Below are 20151 nucleotides of genomic sequence, written 5' to 3'. Positions count from 1 at the left end.
CTAAGAACAAGAGAAGAAAAAAAGACTACAACGGAAGAGAAACTGGTCCCAGATGAAGCAGTGGTTGAATTATCAAATGACCAAGATGAGAGTGAAACTGTAGCAGAAGACATCATTTTAGCAGTTGAAAAGAGAAAGAAAGAGCCATTAGGAAAGGAGAAACCAAAAACAAAGAAAGCACCAGTTAGAAAAGAAGTTGATTCGAAGAAGGGATGGAAGAAGGAGCCAGTGAAGAAGAGAGTGAAAGAGACCACTAAAAGAAAAATATAAGTGTATCCTGACACTGAGGAACTCTTTGCAGAATCTGAGTCTAAGTCTGAGAAGGGACCAGGTTCAAAGAGTAAGAAGATGAAGGTTGAAAAGGAGTTAACTCGAGATGAGAGAGTTAACAATTTGAAAAAACAACAGGTTCTAAATGGAAGGGTATTTGACCGTGAGATAATCACTAAGCCGGGAATGTGTATTCTAGCAGACTCTGTGGAAATACAAGCATGGACTCACCTGTTCATAAATCGCATTCCAGTGATACATGAGGCTCAAGTCAGGGATTTTTACTATAATGTTGAATTCACAGAAGATGGAAGTCTCAATACGCAAGTAGGTGACAGAATTTTTCACTTAAATGAGGAAAGGTTGGGGGAGATTCTAGGTGTACCCATGGAAGGGATCGGGTCTGTGGTTGGACAATTTTGCTCCAAAAGTTTTGCTCAAGAATGTGGCAAACTCTCAAAGCTAAACTGTGTTGGTATTCCCAAGAAGCTTCCAAATGGGGAATATCAATTACTTTTCGAGTTTGTGAACAAAGTTCTTATTCCTATATCTGAGAAGGGAATAGTTGCTTCGGAAGCTGACCTGTTTCTCATGGAAGCACTGAGCAAGTTTGATGTCATAAAGATCTCCAGCCATTATGCTAGAACACATGCACAAGACTATTATAGAGCAAAAAAGGAAACATGGCATGGGTTATGGCTACTTCGTAACAAGAGTGTTCAAACACTTGGACATTCCTCTTGAAGATGGTGTAAGAGGAAAAGTGAAGCAAACCTTGTCCACGAACACCCTTGTTGAGTGTGTGGAAGGAAATACAGGGCACGTGAGAAAAATGTCTAAGTTGGTGGTAGAACAGAGTCAACTGAGGCATGAGCTAGAAGAAATGACAGTATTATTAAGCAAGAAAAATGCAGAGAGAGCTTTGTTGAAGACGCAGTTGGTAAAAGCTCAAACTGGGGGAGCAGGGTCGGCTAAAGTCACCGAACTGAGGGCTAGAAATGATAGCCTTATGACTCAAAATGTTGAACTCAAAGAAAAGTTGATCAAGACCCATGATGATGCAGATGTTCATCTCACTCTTATCCTACAATCCATCACCCAAAAGACTCCCCATTTTAATTCTTGTTTGGTTCTCCTAATCAGTCCTCCCTTTATATTTTTTGTGTGGATTTTGTCCCGTGTTTCTCTTAGTAGCTTGTTTATGATGTATTGAATGCACTTTTTATGCAATGAAATGAATTCCTGATTTTGTTAATTCCCTTTCTTAATTTCCTGCTTTTCATTTATGTTTGTGTTTGCCAATTGGCCATGGTTCTACCATTCTTGCTTACTTTTAATCCTGGTTTACTGTCTTTTTTTTTTATGATGCCAAAATGGGGAATATTGGTATGCATAGGATAGATTCTGCCAGTTCACTGTGTGGTTGACAGGGGGAAGTAGTGGGAAGAAGAAGAGAATATCCTAATGTGTTGACAGGGGGAAGTAGTGGGAAGAAGAAGAGAAGTTTGTTTGTCATCATCAAAAGGGGGGGAAATGTTATTATTTAGTTTTGATGATTTAACAAACCATGGGATCTGATAAGGGACCTGATCCCATGTGAGAATAGTGCACATGTACAAGAAAAGGACAATTACAAAAAGTACTCTGCACACTCTGCCATCTGTAGGAAGTGGTGCGCGTCTGGTGCAGAGTGGAAAGGTTGTTGGCCAATAGCATTACCTCTAGGGTTTTGTTTCCATCACATATAAGCTTCATAACAATCGACACAACCTTAGTTTTTGCATCCTGCGGGTTTGTAAAGAGCAAAAGTCATTCTCTCTAGAAATATTCTCCTCAAGAACAACAAGGGACCTGATAGAGTTGTCATTATTCTTAGTTGTTGTAGGTTTATATTTCTATGTTTATTCTTGTAAATCTATTCTTGTGTTATAAACAAATCAGATCAGTTAGTGTCTTCAACATTGATTCTGAGTTGTAGTTAGTGTTAGATATGGTGAGTTAGTGAAGTCTAAATCGATTAGGGTTAATTGATTTAGTGGGCAATAGAGTTGTTACTTTGAAGCTTGTTCGTAACAGAGTTGTTACAGTGGGGGGAAGGGATATAGAGTTAAATTCCAAGATTGCAAGATCTTGAAATCTGAATCTTTGCTCCTTGATGATAATGGAGTTCAGTTAAAATCTTGTGAGTACAGGTCGTGGTTTTCTCCTTCCTTGAGCAAGGGGATTTCCATGTAAACTGCTTGTGTCATTTATTTTAACGCTTGTATTTAAGTTACTGTTCTTGTTGAGTCGAGGACCTGGTCCGTTGACGTATAGTGGACGCATACATTCTAACATCAATTTTTTGTCTCATATCTCTCTTGTACCTGTATTGATATTTATTTTATATGTTCTTGTGGCAATAGTTACATGTAACATTATTATATTTAGACTTTGACTTGCCTCTAATTTTATCTCAATCAGCCTGACCTTTGAACTTGCTTCTCTCCCTATTTTCAGTAACCAAAACATTAGAGTGTGAAGTTGAAAAAGATGAGGCCTGAGATCGTATTCTCATCTCTTTATCCAAGACACCACTCTTAGCATATTCCATAGTTACAACACCACTAGGAGCAGAATTAGTCAAAGTCCATGTATCTCTTCATCGAACTTTACATTCATTCCAGACAGTTGGTCAAGAACACCTTGAAAATAATTAATATGATCAGAAATAGGAGTGACCTTTTATACATGATGTTCATCAATTGTTTCAATAGAAACAGCTTATTGTTGCCAATCTTCGAAGCATAAAGTGTCTCAAGCTTGTTCCATAAATTTCTAGTGTGTGCCTTATTCACAATGTGATTTCTACCATTATCTTTCAACTCATTATCTTATACAACCACAAACCTACAAGTGCTCAAATTCTCATTCATCATTCGTCATGGACTGAGGTTTATTAGAAGCAAACATAGGTAAATGCATCTCTTTCATCTTGCCTTTCCAAGTATGATAGTTACTACCATTCAAACAACTCATCTTGCTCATACTTTACTCCATCATTCAAATCGATAATCAACAATAACCTAATGTTCTCTGATACCACTTTGTTGGGTATGACAAGACACTAACAGACACTGAAATAATACCCAAATCTAAATTTTTCCTTTCAATTTGAACCAAGAGAAGGCAAAGTAAATCAAGCAATACAAACAATGGACAACAAGTGTATCAACCAAACAAAACAAGACAAGAATAAATCAATCACAAAACACACAAAGATTTACGTGAAAATCCCTTCGATGTGAAGGGTAAAAAATCACAGGACCAAAAGTTTCACTATAACCATCAAGAGTTACAATATTGTTCTCCAAAACTGGCCACAAAACAAGTATCAAACAATGAGCAACAACGAAATAAGATTGCACCAAAACTAGAGAATTAAATGAGATAATTCACCCAAAAGGGAGCTACTGCTCACGCCCCAATATTAGCATCTATAGACAAGAAAATCCGATCTCCACCGTTGAAATACAAGCGTCAAATGCTGAGAACTCCCAGTTCAAATTTGAGCACGATCTAACGGTTAACGAAGCAGAACACTTTGTTTAAAGCGGACTATCCGAGCAAAAAAATTGTGAAGCAACACGAAATTTATGTCTCCTCCTCTCAATCTTTAAAACAACTCTCTTGATTTTTCTCTCTCGTGTGTCAGAAAATAAGCTCTCTCTTGACTTTTCTCTCTTGTGTGTCTGAAAATAAGACCTAAGCAAGTCTTGTATATGTCATATAATATTGAGCTTATGGGTAAAAGTGGGATGGTCCATATAAGTCTTTTATTTATCCACATAGAAAGGAAAAAAAATCATAAACCCAACAAAGAAATACTAGTAAAGTGTTAGTGAAAACTTACAAGATAACAAAAAGACAAGATTACAGTTGAAAATAAAAATGAAGAAAATAAATCTCTTCAGGCTGAGGCGCGGATATCTCGCTCTCTTTAAGGAGATTCAAGCTCACTGCAGCAAATGTTTTCACCGGTCCAGCAATAGTCCTTCTTGACTTGTCCCCTCCAGAATACAACAGTTTAATCACAAAATATAATTCAACAACTCTGGACAAGAGTTGAGTCCAAAACTCCACAAAAGGAACACCTCCCTTCGACTAATAAGAACTCTCTTTTTGACTAACTTTTTCACTCTATATTTTTCTTATGTGTTGTGTGTAACAAACCAAATGAAGACCACCACTATTTATAGTACAAGAAGTCTTCCTAGAAATGAATAGGAAGATAATGGGGTAGTAAATAGTGACGATAAATGGCCTAAAGGTTACATAGGTTACAAGGAATAATGGAGGAATAATGAAAAGAATTAGTGGCCATAGTTGACCACCTTCTGCCACTAACGGCAACCTCAAGTTGAACGTTTTGTAACCACCAAATAATGAGCAATAAAACACATGCACAGTGAGTAACCAAAGTGAGTAATTAGGCATAAGAAAAGTCCACTAACGAACAACAAAAGAAATGCCATAATTTCTAACTTTTTCTGCATATTCACTAAGGCTGAAATGCAATTAAGCCTAGGATATAATTACGAGACTATTTTAATAATAAATAAATATTAAAATGCTCAAAAAGACCAACAATATCCCACTCATTTTAATATTAATCAAGAGAGTCTATCAGCTGAAGGAAGACTACTATGCATAATGAAGGTGTGCCATGCATTGAACCTCCACTTAGTGAAACAATAACTTTTACTCCAGAGTCGTAGTGGTCTCAGACTTGAACTATGACTACTTAAGGGAAATAAAATATCACTGCTCACACATAATAATCAAGGTGTTGACATGAGCTTTAAAGCCAGCATGTTATGGCCATGTGCTATCCCGGTTTCATGAGTGCTTTTGAGAATAAGCTCAATTCTCATAGGAAGCGACCTACTTCCACACATCACAGGTGAAATATGTCGAGAGTGCTCCTGTAAGCTTAACATTCCACCCATACGGGCTACAGATATTCATTAAGAGTTTTATCAACTCAGCCTGCACAAACTACAGGAAACAATGCACTCACATCATAGGAAGGGAAATAAAAAGATAGTCATTTTTCACAACAAGTCATCATATGATTAGTTTTTCCCTTTGAACCTGGTTATAGGATCTCTAGTCCCTAGGTTGGGTTTCCTCATGTATGACTCAAGGATTTGTAGGCTTCAATCTCATCCCCCTCGATGTGCTCCAGACCTTTTCTCTTGTTAAGGCCTTAGTAAGAGGATCTGCAAGATTATCACAAGATTTGACATAATCAACATTAATGGTACATTTGTTAAATATTATTTTACATTACTGTGCTTCCTCCTTATAGGTCTGGATTTATCGTTGTAATAACGGTTTTGAACTTTACCAATTCCAGCGATGCTATCACAATGAATTAAAATAGGAGGAATTGATTTTTCAAAATAAGGTATTTGAAATAATAAATCTCTTAACCAATTCGCTTCCTCACAAGCTGAAGCTAAAGCAATTAGTTCAGCCTCCATGGTAGAGTTAGCAATTATAGTTTGCTTTTTTGATCTCCAACAAACAGCGCCACCACCTAAAGTAAAGACATAAACAGCGGTAGAACATGAATCACCTGATAAAGTGTTCTAATCTGCATCACAAAAGCTTTCAAGTACAGTAGGATATTTTTTATAGAACAAATCACAATTTTTCGTTCTAATTAAATATCTCATAACTCTTGTTACAGCATGCCAATGTTCATTACCTGGCTTGCTTGTAAACCTGCCAAGTACTCCTACTGCATATGCAATATCAGGCCTAGTGTAATCAGTTACATATCTCAAACTTTCGATTATGCTAGCATATTCCTTTTGATTTATTACATCATTTTCACTTTCAACAGGAAATAAGTGAACACTTGAATCAAAAGGAGTAGCAACATGCTTGCAATCAAGAAAGTTATATTTTTTTCAAAATTTTCTCAACATAATGTGACTGGTCAAGGAAAATTCCATCACATGTTCTTGTTATTTTTATTCCAAGAATAAAATTTGCCTCACCAAGATCTTTCATATCAAAATGGCTTCTAAGAATATTTTTAGCTTCATCAATAACATTCATGTTAGAGCCAAAGATCAATAAATCATCAACATATAGGCAAATAATCACATGTGAATTATTCCAAGACTTATGAAATATGCACTTATCACACTCATTTGTTTTAAAATCATTTTCAATCATGCAAGAATTAAACTTTTCATTCCATTGCTTAGGTGTCTGTTTCAAGCAATATAGGGATTTGGTAAGTTTACATACTTTGCTTTCTTGGCATGCTTCAACAAAAGTCTCGGGTTGATCCATATAAATTTCCTCATTTAGGTCTCCATTTAAAAAAGCAGTTTTTACATCCATTTGATGAATTTGCAAATCAAAAATTGCAGCCAAAGCAATTAAAAGTCTTGTGGATCTAATTCTTGTTACCGGTGAAAAAGTATCAAAATATTTTAGGCCTTCTAGTTGTTTAAAACCTTTTGCAACTAGCCTAGCCTTGTACTTATCAGTAGATCCATCCGGTTTCAACTTTTTTCTTAAGACCCATTTGCAACCAATAGTTTTACAACCCGGTGGTAAATCAACTAACTTTCAAGTTTTATTAGAAATCAGTGATTCCATTTCATCATTTACAGCCTCTTTCCAAAATATAGAATCATGTGAAGATAATGCTTCTTTCAAAGTGAGAGGGTCATCTCCAACATTAACCACATAAAAATTAGGACCAAAATATTTTTCTACTCTAGTTCTTTTACTTCTTCTTAACTCAAAATCATCAATTTCTTTATTTTTTAAAGTAGAAGTAGAAGAACTAGGTAGTGACAAAATATTTTGTTCAATCTTTTGACCCCCACTATTTTTAGAATCAAAAGGAAACTTATTTTCATGAAAAATAGCATTACCTGATTCTATCACAATATTATCTTCAAGATTAAAAAATCTATAGGTTGTACTATTTGAAGCATAACCAAGAAAATCACAAGTAGTAACTTTCTTACCCAATTTTGTAATATTGGGATCCATTAGCCTCATGAAGGCTAGACAACCCTAAACTATTAGATATCCCAAACTTGGCTTGTAACCTTTTAACAATTCAAAAGGTGTCAATTTAGATTTTTTATGAGGCACACGATTCAACACATAACAAGCAATTAAAATAGCTTCACCCCAAAAATTTAAAGGTGCATGTGACTCAATAAGCATGGCATTAGTCAGTTCAACCAAAGTTTTATTTTTCCTTTCCGCTACTCCATTAGATGAAGGAGAGTAAGGAGGAGTAGTTTCATGAATTATTTCCAATGATCTAACAAAAGAATTAAAACTCATTTGACTCATATTCACGGCCTCTATCACTTCTACTTCTTTTATTTTTCTTCCAAACTGATTTTCAACTTCATGGAGATAAACTTTAAAGTTTTCAAAAGCATCACTTTTATTTTTCATCAAGTAAACATATATAAACTTAGAAAAATCATCAATGAAAGTGATAAAATATCTATTACCTCCACGATTTAACATTCTACCAAATTCACAAATATCAGTATGAACTAATTCTAACAAATCAGTTTTTCTTTCATCTTGAAAATGAGGCCTTTTAGTGATTTTGGCTTTACTACAAGCCTCACACTTTTCAAAATTCTTTTTAATCATTGGGATTAATCCTAAACTACTCATGATTTCAACATAACGATCATTAATATGACACAAACGAGCATGCCAAAAATTGGTAGAATAAAGCATATAAACAGAAGTAGAAACTTTATTCATTTCAACATCAGTTTAAACATCCCATCACAAGCATACCCCTTCCCCATAAAAATACTCTTCTTCACTATTACATATTGATCAGATTCAATAATCTGTTTAAAGCCTGCTTTATTAAGAAGAAAACTAGACATCAAATTTTTTCTCATGGAAGGAGTATAAAGTACACCTTTCAAAGTTAACACCCTTCCAGAGGTAAAACACAATTCGACATCTCCCGTTCCAAGCACTTGAGTAGTATGTGAATCACCAAGCGTGATGGTTTTGAGCTCCTCAAAATGAGTCTATTTTTTAAACCAGTCTTTGTCATAACAGACATGACGGTTTGCACCAGAATCAGCCCACCATCCATCAACACTCTCAACCATGTTTATGTCGGTAATTACCACCACAAAAGGTTATTGGGTAACGTTTGCCTGAGGGTTAGGACCACATTTCTAGAATCTGCAAAATCGAGCAATATGCCCACTCTTGCCACAAACAAAGCACGGCCCCTTATCTTGAACTTCTTGATTTTGTGCTTGGTTATTTTCACCATTATTTTTCTTGGGAGGTCTACCATTATTTTTCTTGAATTTTTTCTTCTTAGGCTTCAAAGAAGTATTTTTGTGAGTTTCAGGAGTAGCATTATTTGAAGTAATTAAATTTACCTTCGTTGTGATGTTGTTCTCTTCTGTTTGTAAAAGTGCATCTTGGCCTCTTGCCTCTTCTTCCATGCGGATTTTCATTATCAAGGTTTCAAGGGAGGTTTCCTTTTGTTTGTGGCGCATAGTTTTTTGAAATTCCTTCCAAGAAGGTGGAAGTTTATCTACTATGCCACAAACAATAAGGTTATCTCCAATTTTTACCTCATCGGACCTTAGCTCTCCAACAATCATTATAAAGTCTTGAGCTTGGTCTACCACTGATTTGTTGTCCACCATTTGTAAACGAAAAAATCTACTAGCCGCATATTTTTTTGCTCTAGCCTCTTCGGTATCATACTTACTCTACAATGCTTTCCAAATTTTCTTTGCACTAGAGTAAGTTCTATCATAATAATCATAAAAATTATCAGATAGACAATTAAGAATATAATACCAGCACTTATAGGAATCACCATCATACTTTTCCACTTTCTCTAGATGAGAAATAGTTTCATCATCATTCATAGAGGTGATGTCTACTTTATTATGATTCTTCTCAGTTAACACATAAGAAACATTGAGAAGACTTAAGTAGAAAAGTCTTTTACCCTTTCATCTCTTAAAATGGTTACCATTGAACCGAAATGGCTTGTTAAGGTCTCCCATTTTGACATTCGCGTTTTTTTCAATTGTAGCCATGGTGAATCTCCTTAAAATTGTTAGTGAAAACTTACAAAATTACAATTGAAAATAAAAATGAAGAAAATAAATCTCTTCAGGCTGAGGCGCGGATATCTCACTCTCTTTAAGGAGATTCAAGCCCACTGCAGCAAATGTTTTCACCAGTCCAGCAGTAGTCCTTCTTGACTTGTCCCCTCCAGGATACAACAGCCTAATCACAAAATATAACTCAACAACTCTGGACAAGAGTTGAGTCCAAAGCTCCACAAAAAGAACACCTCCCTTCAACTAATAAGAACTCTCTTTTTGACTAACTCTTTCACTCTATATTTTTCTTATGTGTTGTGTGTAACAAACCAAATGAAGACCACCACTATTTATAGTACAAGAAGTCTTCCTAGAAATGAATAGGAAGATAATGGGGTAGTAAATAGTGAAGATAAATGGCCTAAAGGTTACATAGGTTACAAGAAATAATGGAGAAGTAATTAAAAGAATTAGTGGTCATAGTTGACCAGCTTCTGCCACTCACGGCAACCTCAAGTTGAACGTTTTGTAACCACCAAATATAATGAGCAATAAAACACATGCACAGTGAGTAACCAAAGTGAGTAATTAGGCATAAGAAAAGTCCACTAACGGACAACAAAAGAAATGCCATAATTTCCAACTTTCTCTGCACATTCACTAAGGCTGAAATGCAATTAAGCCTAGGACACAATTATGAGACTATTTTAATAATAAATAAATATTAAAATGCTCAAAAAGACCAACATAAAGTAATGCGTAAAGATATATAAATACGCCTAACATCAATTATTTTGAAATTCTATCTATAAAAGTTAACTCTTCGTGATAATAACTATTTTTTAATTACAAAAATTAAAAAAATGGTCATTCATAAAATTTTCTCAAATAATAGTCACCTACCCCATTTTGATAGTTTATCTCTAAGTCTTAGGTGAATTTAATTGGTACCGAAAATTATGTCTTGACAAAACGTCAGGAAATTCCAAAAAAGGTATTGAGCTTAGCTAGACTAATTTAGAGGATAGAGTATATACGATGGAGATAAGAATATAAATAGTTTCACATCTTGATTTTGTTGTGTAACCGGTGGATACACAACAAACTGAAATGGAGTAGTAGTTTTCATCTTCTTTTTAAAGAGATTAGAATCTAACACTTGGCTGGTGATCTCTAATTTATCTAAGAGAAGACATTTAAACAGGAAAGGACAAGAGACAAGACAGGTTTGGCATAAGAGGACAAAGAAAAATTGACTACGATTACTAGTAGTGCTAGAGTGTATACTCTTTCATTCTTAATGAAGATAAAGTACTAAAAATAATTCTGAACTTAGTGTAAATTATTAGTTTCGTTCTCAAATTATTGATAACTTCAAAAATATCACATTACTTAACTAACTAAACTTAGATACACCATCGATCTGCCACGTGAGATAAAAAATGGTCTCAAACTCTTGTAGGAGCATGAAGTTCTTAATAAAAAGACTAGAGAAATGTGTGAAATCACCCCTGAACATAGCGAGAATTTAGGAGTGTATTTCACTCATGTTGCAAGATTGAGAGTGTATTTAAGTTCAGTTAGTCAAGTAAATGAATGTTTTTAAGATTGTCAATTGTTTGGAAATGAAACTAATATTTCGCGTCGAGTTTAGACGTGTTTTCAATACTTCCCTCTTCTTAATTAGAAACTTTGATTTCAAATTCAAGATACGACGTCGCATTTGATAAGAAGCACTTTATCATTAGTTTGAGACTTTCCTGTGTAAATCCAAATTAATCGAACTTTAAAACCAAAATTTTATTAGAATTGGCATTGCGGGAATAAGGATTAAGTAACCCATAGGGTATCTTTGTGTAGGGGTGTACATGACTGGGTTGGTTAGGATTTTTCAAATATCAAACCAAACTATTTGTGTCGAATTTTTAAATTTACAAACCAAACTAAATCAATAAAAGTCGGGTTTTTCAACCTCGGATTTTTCGGATTTTTTCTGGTTTTTCGAATTTTCGGGTTATTTCGGGTTTTTCCGGTAAAGTATTCATGCAAACATATAATTTACTTGTACTTCAAATATTTCTTTAGTCCTACCAAAATACAATTATCTAAGGTGTTTCTTAATTAAAAATAAAAACACAAAATATGATATGATTAATGACACTAAAATATTCAACAAAAAAAATGAAATTGTGTAAAACAAATATTGCAAATTAAGAAGTCATAATGAAAATTATCATAATTTAAAAGTACTAAATCATGCTAAACTAAGTTTAATAAGTATTAGTTACATGACTAAATATTAAAGGAAATTAAAATTAGATTATTATTTTATTTGTCTAAACCATGTAAAACTAAAGAACAAATATTCAATATTATTGTCATTCTTAGTGTTGAATTGATTTTCTTTTTGTATTAGTATTAATTTGATCTTGATTTAAGCTTTATTATAATTACCAACATATGTGGACTATATATAATCTTTATTTGACCATTCAGAATTTTAAGTTTCAAACTTGAAATAATATATTAAAAGATAAAAACTATGAAAAGTATAAGAAATATTAAAAATTATATCAAAGTAAATATTTTTATGTATAAAATAAAATTTTAAAATTATATATATATAATGTCGGGTTGATTTGGTCTCAGATTGGTTTTTTTAGTTAAAACCAAACCAACCCAAATATAGTCGGGTTTTTTTTTTCAATACCAAACCACTAGTTAATTTTTTTTTTCTATTTAACTCGATTTATAGTTTAATTCGATTTTCAATTTTCGATTCTCAGTTCGATTTTGTACACCTTGCCTTGTGAGTTGTGAAGCCCCTTTGTACAAAGTAGTGTTTTTTTGGGACCGCAATAAACATGGCATCCAGCTCATCAACCATCCATGCCTTCATTTATTTCGTCCTTGTCCCTCAATTATTAACCCCTATCTCCTCCTTTTCCCACATACTCAAACTCACACACATTTATTAACTATTTCATACACTTTATTTCGTTGGGCTTGTTATAAATAACGTTAAAGACTTCACTATGTTACTAATTACTTGTCCACTTTTTCTTTTATAGTTGTTCTTAATTACTTGTTCATTTTGACAAATCAAGAAAGAACAATTTTTTGTACCTATTATATCCTCAATTAATTACTTTGAAAAAGGTAGAACTTTTTGAAAATCTTAAGTTTTTAATCCATCTACTTCATAATTAATATGGGTAAAATGGTAAACTTACTATATCAATAATTGTTTTTCTTAATAGGTGTCTCAATTCAAAAATGAATAAGTAATTAGGGACAGAGGGACTATTAGGTGAGATAAATCCATTTTTAATCGGTTCAAATACAAGAGAAATGATTTTACAAATATCTTTTGTACCTTGTTCATCAATTTCATGCGTTATATTTTAGTAATGGCATAATATATATATAAACACACACTTAAATTTGACCATACGAGTAAACATTCCAACTTTGAATATACACATTTAGACATCTCAAGTTATCTTCATTGTGTCAGTTACTCACAAATCATCATTTAAACATTTTCAAATTTTATGTGTCACTCAGTGTCGGATGTCCATGAGATAAAGTGAGTATGAGTTGAAGTGTTAAGTGACCAGTTGAGACTAAATTAAAGTGTCTAGATGTGCATTCTAAAGTTGAAATGCTTATTTATCAACTAAAACCAAATTTAAAAGTCTCTTTATATATTTTAGCCTCTATTAATCCAATAAGAAACGAGTCATAAAACTAAAACAACATTGATAAACCAAGCCATATAAACAAGCTTTTATTTATTTATTTTACAATTGACACGTTTTTTAAAAAATAATTATTAATATAAATACTTTATCATAAACTGATTTTTAAAAAAATGGAACATTAATGGAGCACAAGTAAATGTGAATTGGAATAGATAAAGTGGGCTGTAAATTTGGAACGTGAAACACAATAAAAGGTGATCCAACCTTAACATCGTGCGAGTAGATAGAAATTAATAGCAACTTCTTTCTTCTGACATTTTCTGCTCACTCTATCTTTAAGGGTGGCGGCTCATCTTATTACCTCACTCAACATAACATTTTATTCAACTATAATAATACTTCCTCCGTCCTATTTTATGTGGCACTATTTCTTTTTTGATCAGTCCCAAAAAGAATGTCACATTTCCTAATATGATAAGTATTTAAATATACAATTCCTCTTTTACCCTTATTAGTCTCACTTAATCTTAAAATAATACTCCAATACATTTATGAGGAGAGAGAAAAGTGAGTCTACTTTTTTAAAGGGCAATTTGGTAAACATTTCAAAGTCTTCATTTATTTCTTAAATTCCGTACCCGATCAAATATTACCACATAAAATGAGACGGAAGGAGTATATATTATAGGCAAAAGGGTCTGATCAACCCTTATACTTGTATACGTTTGTATTATAGACCCTTCTACTTAACTTGTTATCAACTGGACCCTCAAACTCAATAATATTCAATATATTAAATCTCTCTGACCATTGACCATGCTTATGTGGCATTAAGATGGCTGAGTTGGCTAGAGAGCACGAATACACGCGTGTTAAGGCAAGTGTACACCATATTTAAAATTAAAAAATATTAAAATTATAAAAGAATAAAAGAATAAAAGAATAAAATAATTAATATAAAAATAAAATAAAAATTGAAAAACCTTCTTCTTCACCCCACCCACCTACTTTTTCAGGCATTCCCATCCCTGCTCAACTTTTTTTTTCATTTTTTTCTGACAATCCATACGCCGGAGGCGGCAAGGAGTCCCATGGCATGCTGGTTCGACAAAGGCGGCAAGGAGTCTCCTTCTGGTTCGAGGGAGGCGGCGATGATAGGCGGTCCTTGGTGTTTTGCGGGGGATCACTGGTGGTGCAGAGAAAGAAAGACAATGAAGGGGAGAATGAGGCGGGTGAGCGACGAGGAACTAGTCACGCCGGGTGAAGAGGTTTGGCCACCGGAGTTGTGGTGCGGCGGCTTAGATTTATGGAGGTTGGAGAAGACTGAAAGGAAAATGTAGAAGGTGATCGACGGAGATAGAGACGTGTGAGGGAGAAAGTATATGTGGTCTCGCCGGCAAGAGGAGTGGTGGCTGTGGCAACTTTCTCCGGCGGATTTTGGCCATTTTATGGCTGGATCGGGTAGAAGACGAGTGGAGACCCAAAATTTACTTTAAAGAATAAATTAATAATTTTTAAAAATAGTTAATACATATAATTATGACGTGGTATTAATTTAAGTGACATGGATTTGACATGTCATCTATTCAAGGAAGAGTGAGCAATAGACATGGTAAGAAGGGTTTAACAATCATTTTTTAATTGAATTTAGAGGTTTAGTTGGTAAAGGATTAAGTAGAATGATCCATAATACAAACACATATAAGTATAAGGTCCACCAGACCCTTTTACCTATATTATATGCTCTATTATTTTGGCAAAGAAAGTTTTTGCCTTTTTTATTTGTTTGTTTGGTTGATCACCTTATGCTACTGCCTGGTTTTCTTACCCTTCTTAGGAATTTGGATGCTTACCATTCGAACAATTTTCATATAAAACTAATATATATGATGTTATACTTATTTAATTTGAACTATTTTTTTATAATGTGATTTAACAGAACCATGCTCAACATGCTACATGTTAAATGAGGTAAACGAAGCTCTTATTATTTTAAAATTTGTCAAAAAAATAATAAAATATGTCATATAAATCGAGGAAGTCTAAAAGCATGTTGATATCGACAAGTAGCAGAGAGGAACGTGAATAAACATGTTGTAGTTTTCCAGAATCTTCCTTTTCTTTGCAATGGCCATGTGGAAAGATTTGTTCTCGTATCTCATTAAACGTCGTTTCATGCTTTCCTAAATAATTATATGAACGGAGAAAATAGCTTTAAATAATTATATTCAAATACAAGAAATACTTTTTTCTTAATTAAAATTTTTTAGATAATTTTTTAATTTTCCTTTATCAAAATACTTATTTAACAGTATAATTTCTTCCTTTATTTAATTTCAACTGTCAATAAAACCCTTGTCAATTTGGTGGTTGTTACCTTAATGGCAACGGGCCGGAACACTTATTTTCTTCTTAGGTGGTACATGAAAATCAAAATACTACCTCCCTTTTAATTTATCATAACTCTGTCGACGTTATTTGACTAGAGCTTAAAAAATAAAGAAATACTTTATTATAGTTATTGTCATTATTAAAATTATTTTTAGTGGAACCTAATAAAAATAAAATAATATTAAATAGTGTCAAATAATGTAACGTAACATTCATTTAGAGTAGTTTTAAAACGGAAAGAGACAAGTACATTTTTCAGTCTTTCTAAAAATAAAATATACTACTACACACACCCTTAATTCAAAAAAAAAATAATCTTAAATTTCGAGTTTAAATTAAAATAAATCAATTCTATACATAGGGAGTATATATGAGTTATGCATCAGAAGATTGAGTAATTAAGTGTTGCATGATGATGAGGAAAAATCAATTAAATTGCAATGAAAATATAGAATGTGAATGAGAAGTTGACTTTATAATTGTTACAAAATTGACTAAAGTTTTGTTACATTCTATACGAATATGAATTAAGTTAAACTAAAAGAAAAAATTACAGGAGCATAATAAGAAGAATGGTCAAGAATTTTACAGATTACCAGGAGATGAGAGAAACAAGACAAATTCACTTCAGCATTCCATTTTTCTTCAAAATCTTTGCCCTCATTTTGTAGATCTGTGTGATTCCGACACTTTATTTAATTTCACATTTCCCCCCCATTAATTTCAATGGAAAATCAACAACGCAATGAACACCGTAACGAAAATAGAAGATTTGGATGAAAATACAGTGAGCTTAAAAGCAGCAGATTGTGAAGGCGGTGGAGGATTATAAAAGTAGAACGGGAAATACGGAACAATTGGATTTGGAGGTGGAGGAGTAGGTCCAGAAGGGTAATTTTGGTAAGGTGGAGGTGGTGAATAGTAGTAATTCCCGCCGCCGCCGCCCGAAGAAGAAGGCGGTGGTGGCGGTGGTGGCGGTGGAGAGTAGTAGTAGTAATTTCCCCCGGAACTAGGGGGAGAAGGTGGAGGAGGACAATTATAAGAGGTAGAAGGCGGTGGAGGAGACGGCGGAGGAGGCGACGGCGGCTGAGGTGGGGGCGGAGATGGAGTGGCGCAAGGGTTGTCACATGCGGCGCACATTGTACATTCAATCTGATACTTTGAACCTGCCCAAGTCGTTCCATTAGCATTTACCAAATTACCCTCATTTTCCATACTCGTTATCATCATAGTCACTATAAAGATCGAAAAAGCTAACTTCACTCCCATTTTCTCAAGATTTTGATCAAATTGGCTTAGAGAAGAGTGAGTTGAGACAATAGTGATAGTGGAAATAGAGATGGAAAGGGGAAAGGAGAGGGTTCACTTGTAAATGAAGCTATAGAAAATGCTCTAATCTTTTAAGAGGCATTAAGAAAGGTGTTAAATAAAATATAAATATAGTAGAGTAAGTGTAAAAAAATTAAATTGAAGTGAGGAGCCTTCATGTTCAAAAAGATAGACCCACCGACACGTTTTACTTTCTTACTCTAACACCGAACGCGTAACCAAGGGTATTCTTGTCCATATAATTTTGATTATCCTTCGGACAATGGGTAGGTCATACAATTTTTTTTTTTATAATTGTGGTGTTATAACACGCAAGGGTGTAGTTTGTGATTAATGAAGTAGTTTGGAAAACATGAGGACTCTAAAGTTTAAATTTTAATATAAGGGGAAAAAATTTAGATAATTTGAGTTTCCAACTGTTCAATCTTTGACGGACAAACTGTCACGTGGTATAGTACTAATGGGAGGTGTGGTGGATACCTTGTGAACGTATAACTTAATTAGTTTCATGGAATATCTACTAGGTTACTAACTCTCTCATCAACACACAAGTAGCTATAAATATTTTGATAAATGACGACAAATTTTAGAAGTATTCATTTTTTNAAATGCTCTAATCTTTTAAGAGGCATTAAGAAAGGTGTTAAATAAAATATAAATATAGTAGAGTAAGTGTAAAAAAATTAAATTGAAGTGAGGAGCCTTCATGTTCAAAAAGATAGACCCACCGACACGTTTTACTTTCTTACTCTAACACCGAACGCGCAACCAAGGGTATTCTTGTCCATATAATTTTGATTATCCTTCGGAAAATGGGTGGGTCATACAATTTTATTTTTTTTTAATAATTGTGGTGCTAGTGTTTGAGGCTTTGAGCTAGTTATAACACGCAAGGGTGTAGTTTGTGATTAATAAAATAGTTTGGGAAACATGAGGACTCTCAAGTTTAAATTTTAATGTAAGGGAAAAAATTTAGATGATTCAAATTTTCAACTGTTCAACTTTTAGTGGACAAATTGTCACGTAGTATAGTGCTAATGGGAGGTGTGGTGGATACCTTGTGAACGTATAACTTAACTAGTTTCATGGAAAATCTACTAGGCTACTAACTCTCTCATCAACACACAAGTAGCTATAAATATTTTGATATATGACGACAAATTTTAGAAGTACTCATTTTTTTTTCTTAAATTTTGTACAAAGTTAAGTCTATATTGAAAATACAGATAATGAGGAGTCATATCATATTCCATAATAATCCTAGCTAGTTCGGGATATATTGAAATGTCTTTTACAACTCAATTTGATCATATGTAGATGAAAATTGCAACCATAAAATCTTAGGAGGGTGTAGATACATTATATCTAAATTTCTGGATTTTGCTTAGTATGTAAGTTATTACTAGTACATTTGTGTTAGTAAAGAATTGTATTGCTAAAATTTGAAATAAAGTAAAAGTTATTGGAGAGTGGATTGTCCAAAAGGACCTTTGACGATGTGAGTGCAANAAGTTAATTCTGTTGTCGTATCGTCAATGTCTTATATTCTGACCTCTATCGAGAAACGAGTCATATAACGAATGTATTTGTCGAAAAATAATTGTAGAAACTCTTTTGATTCATTGTATTCAGGTGTGAGTTATATGTACATGTTGATTATCGTACATCTGAGAAAATTGTGATTATACATTCGAATTCTAAACATACACTATTCACGGTAATTTAATTACTAAATAATGTATATATTTTATCTTAGACCATCATGGTCCAACATTACACTTCGATCATACATAATAGTTAGGTTTACAACTATAATGAGTACAATTTGGACCCAAGATTCTACGAGGTCCCTTCATGATTGCATATGTGTCAATTTAATTAGTTTCAATTTGGTGGACTTCTTATAACTCTTTTGTTTTTTTTTTTGGAATCTTTAAATCAAAAATAAAATAAAAGGCTTCAAAATTAATGCAATTGAGGGGTTAATGGAATCACATCAAAGTTGGATTATTCCAAATCTTTGGACAGATATATGAAAAGAATATATTAATTATTTGTTGAATGAAGTTTTTCACGTGATGATTAATTGGCTTATTACACTATAACCAACTTTACAACTAACGAAAAAATTATTTTTGCTTTTGAACAACTATACAAGTAATAATAATACACACTGAACGGTATGTCTATATCAATCCATTTTACATTATTTATAAATAATAAACTATAAAAGCAAAAATCAAGCATTATATATCTTCTTTTTATAAGAGGCTGCAAAACTGAAAATGACACAATAACAAATAAATATATGGTCCTTTTTGTGTAACCTTAGCACCAATATGGAGTTTGATCTTTTTTAGGTTATTACTGCGCTGCATCTCAAACCTTCTCTTATGATTTTTTTTCTTGTGAAATTTTCTTTTGTGGTTTCTATAGGTGTTACAAAAATATTGTAGGTCAACGTAATTGTTAGTGATAAATTGACTCGTGCAATTTCTAAAAACTAATCAACAATAATAACTACGTCTCAATTTTAAAATGATCTCGGTCATATATATAAATCGCAATTGTAAAATGCACAAAAATGATCCTTCATCCTCGCATACTTATAGTATGTGAACCGAACGATCATTTATCGTTTTTTATTAGTTATCAACCCTTTGTTTTAGCCTTTTGGATAATTCCGAAGGACGAAAAGAAAAATGTTTTTGCTTAAACTATTTACACTTTGTTTGGATGGTTGTTACGTATTGTTTCATAATGTATCATATTCAGAGGTGTATCTAGGATTTCGGTAAGATGGGTGCATCACGATTACGAAAAAATACATTTTAAATATAAATTTGATCGGTTTGACTTTTAGGTTCTTAATATGAACCGTTTAATTTAAAAAATAATAGGTCCAAGATATATAATACTACTAGTTTTAAATTTTAATAAACGCATTTGATTTAATTATATAAAAAAATTGCGGTGCTAATTTTTTTAGGAATTTTCAATGTAACACACTTAAAATTTTTGAAAGATTAAAGAAAAAAATAAAAGAAAAATTAGTTGAAACGCCAAAAGTGTAACCGATAAGCACTTGGAGAGGTGTTACTTAAAAAGACAAGATAGATATAAGATTTAAATATTTATCCTCACTTAGAGAGGTGCACCCAATCATCATCGTATTATTATATGATACTTGAACGTGGGTTCACACATCTATATTTAAATATTTTAAAAAAAATATAACACTACTATATATGATCTAGAGAGGGGAGCATGGGTTCACGTGAACCCATGACACCCCCTCTAGACGCCCCTATCATATTGTA

General features: G+C 33.2%; 1 protein-coding gene across 1 annotated transcript; it reads right to left on the bottom strand.

Annotated features, from left to right (window-relative positions):
* Positions 1-15951: 15951 nt before the first annotated feature.
* On the bottom strand, positions 15952-16923 carry LOC125853837 (uncharacterized). Its single transcript, XM_049533587.1, has one exon. The coding sequence runs from the start codon at positions 16769-16771 to the stop codon at positions 16226-16228; it is 546 nt and encodes a 181-aa protein (XP_049389544.1). The 5' UTR covers positions 16772-16923; the 3' UTR covers positions 15952-16225.
* Between the last annotated feature and the right edge of the window lie 3228 nt (positions 16924-20151).

Source organism: Solanum stenotomum, chromosome 1 (assembly GCF_019186545.1).
Source record: "Solanum stenotomum isolate F172 chromosome 1, ASM1918654v1, whole genome shotgun sequence".
In the NCBI taxonomy this organism is placed as follows: Eukaryota; Viridiplantae; Streptophyta; class Magnoliopsida; order Solanales; family Solanaceae; genus Solanum; species Solanum stenotomum.
The sequence above is the reverse complement of the archived record's forward strand: the minus strand, read 5'-3'. Positions and strand labels throughout refer to the sequence as shown.

Excerpts from the sequence above, each read along its gene's own strand:
- LOC125853837 (XM_049533587.1), bottom strand. The coding sequence starts at position 16,771 with ATGGGAGTGAAGTTAGCTTTTTCGATCTTTATAGTGACTATGATGATA.